The sequence below is a fragment of the Seriola lalandi genome, unplaced genomic scaffold, assembly GCF_002814215.2.
Source record: "Seriola lalandi dorsalis isolate HSWRI2012SDOR001 ecotype SW California unplaced genomic scaffold, Sedor1 jcf7180002054425, whole genome shotgun sequence".
Taxonomy (NCBI): domain Eukaryota; kingdom Metazoa; phylum Chordata; class Actinopteri; order Carangiformes; family Carangidae; genus Seriola; species Seriola lalandi.
This window is the reverse complement of record NW_019524978.1, coordinates 3609389-3620603: the sequence shown is the minus strand read 5'-3', so window position 1 is coordinate 3620603 and position 11215 is coordinate 3609389. Positions and strand designations below refer to the sequence as shown.

General features: G+C 38.9%; 1 protein-coding gene across 2 annotated transcripts; it reads left to right on the top strand.

Moving 5' to 3' along the window:
• Nucleotides 1–3838: 3838 nt before the first annotated feature.
• Nucleotides 3839–7773, top strand: ccka (cholecystokinin a). 2 transcript variants are annotated; one of them, XM_087175207.1, is made up of 5 exons: nucleotides 3842–3908; nucleotides 4927–5045; nucleotides 5854–5933; nucleotides 6105–6294; nucleotides 6975–7773. In XM_087175207.1, the coding sequence occupies exons 3-5, from the start codon at nucleotides 5856–5858 to the stop codon at nucleotides 7112–7114; spliced, it is 408 nt and encodes a 135-aa protein (XP_087031333.1). In that variant the 5' UTR covers nucleotides 3842–3908; nucleotides 4927–5045; nucleotides 5854–5855; the 3' UTR covers nucleotides 7115–7773. The 2 variants fall into 2 exon arrangements, with proteins under 2 accessions (XP_023266197.1, XP_087031333.1); XM_023410429.2 differs by lacking the exon at nucleotides 4927–5045 and having other exon boundaries at nucleotides 3839–3908.
• The last annotated feature ends 3442 nt before the right edge of the window (nucleotides 7774–11215 follow it).

The following is an 11215-nucleotide window of genomic DNA, read 5'->3' as shown; positions in this document are numbered from 1 at the left end:
TGTGTGTGTGTGTGTGTGTGTGTGTGTGGTATTTACATACTGTGTCAATGATCATAAAGGCAAAACAGGATAGCTTTGTGTCACATGTAGAGTGGTTTAGTTTGTAGAGTAAGTCACTCATTAATAGTTGGTTTTTTCTCTGCATGTCTCCTCATGCCCACATGAGCAACACACTGAATCCCAAGCTGCTCTCAGTGAATGTGTATGGGAAAAATGCAAGTCACTGTGAACAGAGGCGTCTGCAAGGTTAATGAAATGGAATAGTTTCATGTAGATTCACACATTGCGCGTAGAAATAATTGTGCTGATTCATTCAGACTGCTGATAGAGGGTGGAGAGGGAAGGAGGGCTCATTGTAGGTTTTGGCCCTGTGGCTGGACATGAGTAACATCTGATATACATTAAAAGTAAAACAGCTTATCTTCATAGCTTCATCAGACCTGCAATATAATTATTTTTTACACAGAAAGCACTTAGTTATTTATTTAGTTTTTACTTTACATTCATCTTTTTTCCAAACAGCAGACAGCAGACAAAACCTGTCTGACGAGGCTTACAGATGGACTTCTGTAATGAAATCCCAGGGGAGAAGAGTGGATTAGTTGGCCTCCAGTCATTTGTTCAGATGTTTGTTTGCCCAAAAGCACACTTGATATCTCAGACACCATGGATTAGATTCTGACACATGGTGAAACAGGTAAAGAGTAAATTTTCTGCACAAAAGATCCAGACAGGTTGTGGGAAAAATAGTTTACTTTCTTATTTGTGCACAGCAGGGAGGAGCAGGTGTCATTCAGCTGATATTATTATTATGTACAGACAGTTAAATGTTGTGGTGGTCCCCAACGGCCAATCACGGAACTTGAAAGTGGCAAACAATTTAAAAATCCTGTGTTTGTGCATGTGTGTTTTAGAAGTTAGACAGGTGCCAATGACAGCATTTAGCTGAATGCAAAAGTTAACCAGCTGCTAATGACAGTGCTCGGAAACAGGCTAATGTTAGCCTCATTAGCATACTGGAGTAGAGCTAAAAACACACCAGGGACAGATCCAGATAGTCCTCACAGATTCACACAAATGGATGCGCACACACACACACACACACACACACACACACACACACACACACACACACACACACACACACACACACACAGAGTCTCATTTAATTTTTAAAGTTATGCTAATAGGGGTATAACATGTAAATAAAGAATACATTAAATATATCACTATTGTTTGGTGATGTAGTCCTGTGATCAGCTCTGAAAACCGAAGTAGTAGTAAGTAGTAGAAGTATTAGTACTTCAAGGGCATGTGTGAACAATTAGGAAATAGACCTACATAATGTAACTTTATTGGTTTTAGCCCAAGTGCCAGCAAAGATCCCTGGGAAATTAAAGTTTGAACTATATATATTAACTATTTATTAATCTATTTTTATTTTATTTTATTTATTTATTTATTTTATTTTTTATTTTTTGCCTGCTCTCACTAGCAGCTGAACAAACAAATTTAAATGATTCAGACAAACCCTGCAAGAAACATAACAGGACTAACTTAATCTTGGAAGGTGAAGGCAGCTCACATGTACAGTATGTCCCCACACCAAAATCTTACTTAAGGACTAATACAGGTGATAAAAGATGTATTTTTTAAAGTATTTTGTAGAGGTCATTTGTAATGACTTGATTAGGGATCAATCACTGAATAATTGTTGCTTTAGCTTCAGCACCGATTTAAAAGCTAAGGACAGTCCTTACAGCTTTAATGAACCTTTTGAAAACCAACTGCATCACCACTCCATGTTATTATATCATTGTGAAGCTCGTACCTTTTAATGAATGAATGCCATTCAGCTGTTCTCCACAAAGGAAACTCATTCTGTTACTTTCTCTTCCTGACGCCACATGTACTTTCTGAGCTCCAGAGATTTTTGAATGTCTGTTTAAAATTAATTTTTAGTTTATGTTGACCTTGCAGTTTATGGTACAATGCAATATTTTTTCTTCAGGTCTTTCAAAGAGATGTCTAAACTACTAATAATGTGCTCAACAAAATTTTCTATTATGTTAATTACAAAGAAAAGAAAGAAGAAACCATGTATCTTCAAATTTGGTGATTTTTATTTTAAGGAACTGTTGAAGAAAATTCACTCAAGTCCTTAGTTTGAAGTTTGCTGTAGAGAAGTAAGTTTAATGGTACCCCAGGATACGGTGAGCCAGCTGACACAGAGCGGGTCTGAGGCAGTAGACTGACCCCGAGTGTAGGGCAGGGGGACAGTTATACAGTGAAAGACAAAGGATGGACAACTGTATTTGCATATACCTGGGGTTACAGACATTTGGTCAGACAGGAAAGGAAGTTATAACAAAAGGTAATGTTTATCAGAGGTCTTGTAGTGTAGCAAGGGGGTAGGAGGGGGTCTTGGGCTGGATCAGCATATCCATAGTTGGGCCAGGAAGGGCCCTTAGACTAGATCAGCATATGTTTGGATAGGGCAGACAGGGCCCCTAGACTGAATCAACATATGCACAGGTAAGATGTTGTTAAGTCAATGAAGCGTTGGTGATGTAAGAGGGAAGAGGGAGACAGAAGGTATAGGGTTATCTCTAGGTGCCAGCCAGTTTACATTACAGGATGTGTATTTTCTTCCTCAGAACATTGGAGTTTTCCTTTATGGGTTGATTAAATTCTCCTATTTCTTCAGCTACTGCATAGAGGCTATTTACAAAAAACAACTGGATTTGCTAAAATGCATCATCACAAAGCAAAACACAAGTCTGTTTTAGTTTTGGAGATATGTGCTTTTCACTGGACAGAGTTCTATCACATTAATCACTGATGAATGCACAGACACTGTTAGAAGTTGTTAAAATTGGTGCCAAAAAAGAAGGATAATCGGTTTGATGTTAAATACTTAGAGCATTCACAATCATAACAGCTGCTCTTTCATTGATTAATTTGGTGATTAAACAGACAAACCTTTGGACTGCTCTGTCAGAATGAAAACAACAATCTTTTGTCTACAAATGATTTCAGCAGCGTTTTTCTTCTGAGATGAAACTGGCTGCACATGCATCAGACACAATAAGGCTTTACTAAACGTCTCACAATTACAATCTGACCAACTTTGGACTCATTCGGTCAGAAGTGCATCACTGATCATTTGTGATATAAAGGAACGAAAGCACCCATGTCCCTGGTTTTGATCAGTCACAGTCGTGTTGCCCTCGCTGGAATTGCCATGGCACTGAACTGTGTGTTGCGTCTGGTCTATTAGAAAGAAGGATTCAAACACTGTGATGGAGAGGAAATATTCTCTGGCCTTGAGCTGCAATGTGGGACATATTTTACTTTGTATTCATAGTCTTGTTTTCACATCTACATAGAGTATATAAGCAGTAAAATTCATAACAGTCTTTCTTTATCTTTGACTTTTTCCATAAGACTTAAATCTGTCTCAATCCAAGTTTCTCCACCTCACCAATGTTAAAGAGCTTTTCAGCTTCTCCTCACTAGAAACCTGTGTGTGTGTGTGTGTGTGTGTGTGTGTGTGCGTGTTTGTTTGTGTGTGCGTGCGTGATATAGGTGAGTGAGAAGGCAGCACAATTAAAAGCTGTCACCTTTGTCCCAACCTTTTCTCACTCTCTCATATAGTTTTGTGTGTGTGTGTTTTCATTTGTGCGTTTGCAGCATGTGTGCAGGTTTGCGTCCTCAGTTGCGTCAGTGGCATCAGTTTCTGCGCCAGCAGCAGACTCCTCCCATCGGTCCAGACCCCTCCTCCTTCCTGTGTGTCAGTATAAAACATGGTCTCCTCTCTCTCACACTCACTCACAGCCTCATCACTGGAGGACCAAAGCTCAGCATCTTCAGACTCATCCTCTCGTGGTCCACACCAACAACCGCAGGTAAGAATTAAAGAAAACCGATTCTGCAATTGTTAGGAAATTCAAGTTTTTCTTTTGCTGTTTTTTCTTTTACGATTTATTTTTGTTTTTTGTGAAGGTTAAGTTTCTGTGAAACTTGTATGTTTCATCTGTAAAGTTGATGTAAATTTTTTAATTTGTTTTTCACAATTAATCTAATTCAAATATTCTTAAACTTTCAGTTGCTGTAGCTCAGTGACTTATAGCCTCAAGAGAAGATATAAAACATACATACTGGGTGTTGAAGTGTATTAATGATAATAATGAAAAAATAGGCCCATTTACAACTGAAAGGGGATGATCACACTTGTATACGGATAAACATATTTTACTGTTTGAGTTTGCAAATAATCCAATTATGAAATTTAGTTTTTAGTCTTAACTCCAACCTGTAGACACAATTCTGTGTCCGTATATTATATTTTATATACAAAATAATATTTTCCATGCGTATCATATTTTGTGGTGTTTGTTGCTGCAAATGTAATAAGTAGGATTATTCTCATAAATAAAAGTAGTCCAATAGGAGCTAAATATTCATCTCTGTGCAATAACTGAACATGGAGGAGTTTTGATTACATTTTTTACCACTTTCATTGTTTTTCTGAGGAGCGGAGAGGAGGAGAGGGGAGAGGGCTTTCACACACATTACAATAACACATCATTACCAGCCCATTGAATAATTAATCAGAGACAATGACCAGCTGCTAACAGGAATTATATTAGCATCAACAGAATGACTATTTACACCACCATTCATTCACCACCAGTCTATAAATCCTAGATATCATATGGTTTAAAACTACTGAATGAAACATGCTGTACCGTGGAGTCTGACTCATAGGAAGAATATTAACCAGGTTACTTAGGGATTTAACATATCTGTGTTTGGAGCACACACATTCAGCAGTTTTGATTCTGTATATGAGGAGAGAAGGTTATTCACTTGTGAGTGAGTTGAGATCACCACTGCACCATCTAGAGTATGTGCTTTCTGCAGGAAAAAGGACGGTTCCTTCACCCTGTTAAGAAACACAGAGCCAAACAAGCAAAAAAGAGGGAGCAAGAGCTGAAGAACAGAAAACACATTTATCCGCTAAAGAGAGACAGACGGAGAAGGTGGGGTTTTTGAATTATTAGAGATTAAAAGCCTCATAGCAACTTGCGTTGTTGTGTTTATCTAATTGGATCTTTTCCTCTGGATGAATGTTCTGGCACCAAGTATAATTCATCTCAACTAATATGCTACTCTAAGATAAATACAGTGTGAACTAATCAGTCAATGTAACATTATACCAGCTGTTTTTGAGTTTTTGCCTTCTGCGTTGCATATTTTCATCACACTGATGAAGAACTGCTCTTTCAGAGAAAATGTTCAATTGAACTTTAAATTATTAGCAGATCAGGGTTGTAAAGAAAATACAATTTACAATCCCTAGATATGTTAATTATATGTATTTATATTTTTTTGTAAATCTTTTAGAACTTTTATGTGAATAAGTGAATAAAGAAAAAGGAGACAATAATATCATTGCTCAAAAAAAAAGCACATGGGGCCAAATAAAGATTTTGAGATAATTGGATTTTGCTAATGCTGACAATGTAGATTCATCACAACTACACCAAACACCACGTGTGTGTGTGTGTGTGTTAAATACTCAATTGTTCTGCCACTCTTTGACAATGTCAGGGAGTGTGTGAGAAAGACAAAATCATGTTTGCTTTCTATCAAAAGTTGATCTCTTCCTCCAACGCTGTGCTTCAACGAATGTGCCTGTGACCCCCCCCCCCCCCCCCCCCCCCCCGAAACAAATATTCAACAAGCTGAAGGGAGACAATAAAGAGCGAGTGATCTCACAGGAAAATGACTGGAGGTTTTATTTTAACTTAGTTGTATTGTCTCCTCCTCCTCTCTCTCTATGTACAGTCATGAATGTAGGAATCTGTGTGTGTGTTCTCCTGGCTGCTCTGTCCAGCGGTTCCCTGAGTCTGCACTCACAGTTCATGGTAAGACATGCACACACATACTGATTTTTCTCTAAAAAAACCAGGATATATAATGAATTGAAACAACTTGATTGAGTTTTTCCAAATGTCTCCATTTTAAGTAATGATAAGTCATGATCAGTTACTTGGAAATACAATATTTCACACAAATCTATATTTTTTGTTCTCCAGTCACAGAGAGCTGAGGGTGAGGCTTTCATGTCAGACAGCCTTCCTCCCCCCTCACCCAACCACACACGCCAGACCCGCTCAGCTCCAGCGCCCCCCTCAGAGCGGCTCACCAACTACAACCAACCCCAGGAGGACACAAAAGATCAAAACAGCCTGAGCCAGCTCCTGGCCAGACTCATCTCCAGGAAAGGTGAGCCGTTGGATGTAGAGCCTGACTACTGTCAGGATGCAGAGCAGAGGGGAGATGGATAGAAAGAGTAACTGGAGCGAAAGTCTTCCCCTTTAGTCATCTCATCTAATCACACACAGGTCATTCCTCTCTTCTTACTTTGCTCCTAGTCGTGTTATTTCTCTCTTCCTGACGTCCATCCTTCTGTAATCTGTCATCGCTCATGCTGTGCCTGAGTTCCACCATATGGCATTTCCCACCCCCCTCTAGCGTCTTCTCTTCTCCCTCCATCTTTCCATACCTCCTCCTCGTTCCCTCCCTCTATCTTTTTCCACTTCTGCTTCCTCCTTTTCCCTCCCTCCTCTCTGCTTCCTCTATCCTTACATCCTTCACTCATCTCCCTGTTTCCTGACCTCGCTCTCTGCTCCCTCTGTCTCTGTGCATCTCTGTTTCTTTTTCAAGTCAACACAGTGTGACTGGGAGACCTGCTGAGCTCACCGGTCTTACAGAACACACAAAGACGGGAATACAAACAGAACAAGTCAGCAAGAGTTAATTCACCTAATTCAGTGGTTATACATTATTAGAGTCAGTACAGGTAGAAAATGTGCACTGCCATCATGTTTTGGCCAAGCAGAACGACATCTTCCTGACCTCATCACATCACTGTGTCGTTCTCGTCCTGTCTTTGTCTCCTTCAGGCTCTCCCCACCAGACCAGATCCTCCCTCACCAGCAGAGCCAGTGGCCTAGCCCCAGGCCACAGGATAAAGGACAGAGATTATCTTGGCTGGATGGACTTTGGAAGACGCAGTGCGGAGGAGTATGAATACTCCTCCTAAAGGCATGGCTTGCTTTCGCTGGAAACCTGAGTTACAACCCCCAACACCGCCAATAAAAGCTCACAAAGATAATGAGCTCTTTTCACACTGCACTTATCGTAACCCAGGGCTGACTTGACTGGATCCTAGTATGAGTTTAGCATCATATAAGGAGAAGAGTAGAGTAATTTAGAAAGGACAGATCCTGCAATCTGAATCTCTGTGCTGAACATCAGATCACTTTCCAAACTACCCCCCACAGCATGTCAACATGATATTTAAGCACTAAATTGAAAAGATATAATATTTTGTATTGTTGTTACTGTCATGACAAGAATCCCAACAGTGTGTTAGTCCATCTCTTAGTGGGTTCACTTCCTCAACCTGTCTGTGGCTCTCAGCCACAAGCCCACTTGCTCCTACTGAAGATCTATATCTAAAAAAAAAAAACACATCCAAACAGACAAATACTTTTATTTTTGACAAAGACTCAAAAAATTCTGAGCACTATAGTTTTTAAGCAGCGTCACTCAAAAAGGAATAAATTATGCGTTTGTTGGGGACTACTTTCAGCAGTGGATTAATACAGATTTGGTGCTCTAGTAAGTATTTACAGCAGCGGGACAGTGTATGTGGGTTAAACTCAAAATAAACTACAACAGCAATGAAGGAACATTTCACTGAGTGTTACGGTGTGGCTCATTTTTGTGTTTTTAATAGTGTTTGGACCACAGTGGAGCTCTATGCACAGAGGGATACACCACACTACACAGAAAACACATTGGTAAAATCAATTCATTGTTGGTTTTGGTTTTGGTTTTCAAAGCATTTGTAAGAAAACAGGGGTCAAACTTTTACTGGTGTTAAGAGCTCAACAGACATTTGCTCATAAGTCTGATGCAAACTGAGTAAAGTCATGTGTTTTTAAGTTTCAATACTTTTCACATTTGGGAGGTAAAAAAACAGACTATCAAGCAAGAACTTTGCAAAAACCTGCTCCTTAAATATGAATTTCAGCCTCATTCCAGTGAGAGAAACTGGTGTGTCTTTGCCTGGCGGCTCAAATTTATGCCACTCAGAGTGGTCTTAAAATTACTAATTTGACTGACAATTGAGAATGTATCTGAGGCCTTATATTGGACCGTAATGAGCCACTAAGGTGTCTCTGGCAATTGAACCAAAAGTGGGATTTAAGTCTGTATCTTTGATTTGTAATTTAAAGCACTCAGCTAACTGCAGCCCAGAGCTTCAATCCATTTCAACTTTACACAAGTGCACAGTAAAGAAAAGAAGAAAATTTCATATTATACCATTTGCAACTAGAGAAAACAGAGAGACACGATAGTCAGTAACAGCAGCTCTAAAACAGCAACACCTTTCACCTTTCCCACCCTGCCTGCTGAAGGTAACCCTGGGCTCAAACTGTGCAGTGTGAAAAGCACAGGACATGTTTTGGAAAGCACACGGTGTTGTCTATAAGAGACGTTTGGGAGTTTCTCTATCATTTCATAATGGACTTTGGTGCCGCACAGTTAAAATCAGGAAAACAAGTTCTATAGATATGAGAAGAGGAGTATTTCTGAGTGTTTTTGAAAGATCATTATGTATGTATGTATGTATGTATGTATGTATGCACTCTTAAAGGTTAAGACTCTGTAATAAATACCATGTTTCTACCAACTTTCAGATCCAGTATAATTCAAAATAAAGCTCCATTCTCTGACGTCAGCAAGAAATGCAAATCCATTTTTTTGGGATAATGATTTTATTATGTCTGGAGGCTGCAGCTGGTGCGCCGATCGCAAGCATTTCATGTAGCCACTGCCTGTGTTCAGGAATGTTCATAATCCACAGAAGCCAGGACATTATCATTAGTGTCTATTGGTAATGTAGATCAGGCTCTTCCAGGATTAGCACTTGGTTTAATGAGCTAGTTTTCTGAACTGGAAATAAATTTAACTCAGTTTAATCCTGTTTTAGAAGTATCTCTCTTAAATTTCATTCTGTTATTACTTTAAAAAGATTAATGTCAGCCATCTGCATTAATCCTCATTAGTGAGAGTGTGTGCACACAGGTCATTCTAATGGTCTGCTGTCGTTGACTGAACAGAAGCTGCTGTAAAGAACAACGTGGTCCATGTCCTCCTGGGAAATGAAACTAAACTTCGCTACAACTACAACTAATTTTATGCCTGTAGGTGGATTAAATCAATGAAGAGCAAACACCTAAATGGTGAACATCAAGTGAAAGTGAAAGGTTCTCCGTCACACAGCTGAACATAAACCTGAATGCACCCTGTGGTAGAGAAAATGTAATAAAATCAAGCTTTTAGTTTGGAGATACTTGTGTTGACTCCAGAAACTAGATGATCATGTATCAGATGTAAATTAAATTTGCTTGTAAAACTGATATGAAGCAATATAAATGTATGTGTATATGATTTTTTGATGAAAACAATGAAAAGATTAAGTGTCTTTAGTTGCATTTATTTATTCAAAGTAAAGCAAAGACAGGCTATTAATTATTTATCAATCATGGGCTGGGAATGAATAAAACTCAGCTTCCTTCCTTCACGCACAACACACATGTTTTAGGTTTCTCTTCACCTCACAGACACACTCTCTGTGATGGCCACCCTGCCCATCAAGCTTGTTGAAAGACAGTCAGTATTATCAGACATGTTTATCCTGGGACAGTCCTCATGAGAGCCGGCTTCATCATAGCGTTTGATGTTTTTTGCAACTGCACTTGAAGATACATTCAAAGTTTACAATTTTTCAGATTGACTGACCTTCATGTGTTAAAGTAATGATGGACTGTTGTTTCCCTTAGTTGAGCAGTTGTTGACATTATATGATTAGTACAGCTGTCCAATAGGGTTATTTACTGTATACCCACACTACCATGACACAACACAACTGATGGTCTTGAACGCATTACGAAGGGAAGAAATTCCACTACTTAACTTTTGACAAGGTACACCTGTTCACTGAAAACCATTCCAGGTGACTCATGACTCATGAAGCCAGTTAAGACAATATCGTGCAAAGCTGTCATCAAAGTAAATGGTGGCTACTTTGAAGAATCTAAAATATGATACATATTTTGCTTTGTTTACACTTTTTTTGTTTACTACATAATTCCATATGTGTTATTTCATAGTAGTGACATCTTCAGTTCATGTTCTACAACATAGAAAAGAATCAGAATGAAGAAAAACCTATGAATGGGCAGGTGTGTCCAAAGTTTTGACTGGGCATGTATTGAGATGTGTAGAAGGCCACAGTGAAACAAGGTCGCCTCTTTCTCTAACTTTGTCTTACACACACAAAAAGACAAAACCAATATCCATCTCAAAGACTGATGTCTGTTAGCATGCTGTTATCCTCCTGTCTGAGTCCTGTTTACCATCTGTCTGTGACTGAAGCTCTTGCACAAGACCAGCGGTTCATATTTGCACTGCTGCTGTTATAGCACACTCACAAACTGAGAATACTCTCAAATTCCCACAATGTCACTTTGTTCAACTCACTGTTCTAGTTTTAGATGAGTCAGTCCAGACACAGGGACAACATCAGGACTGAGGGACCATTAGCTCCAATATGACTTCACATGAACAATGTGATGCAAAACTGAGAAAGAATAAGTTCCCAAAATATGATGATAATGCTTTGGTAAGCTGAAACATTTTACTGTGGGTAGAGACCATGATGCAAGAGCAGACAGACAAATAAAGAGATATAACAGAGTGGAGAGGGGAACACTGTGCAGAGACACAGTGACATGGAGTGAAATGACAGATGTCTTTGCTGGTTAACTAGATTAATAAATAAAAAATGCTGTTGTTTTTTTTTTTTGGTATCTGACAATATAAAAAGTTTAACAGATTATAACATTTTATCATTTAGCATCTTTATTGCATGATCACTATACTTGTCTCTTTACTGCACCCATGTGGACAAAGTGAAAAATACACTTTGAGTAGACCAGTTGGAAACCTAGTGAGTGGTGGTTTACAATTAGCGGGTTTAGAGACAAGAAAATTTAATCATGGCACATTCTATAACCATAAAAGTCAACACAGCGCCATTTAAAACTGGAAATTAGTATTTAGAGCTGCT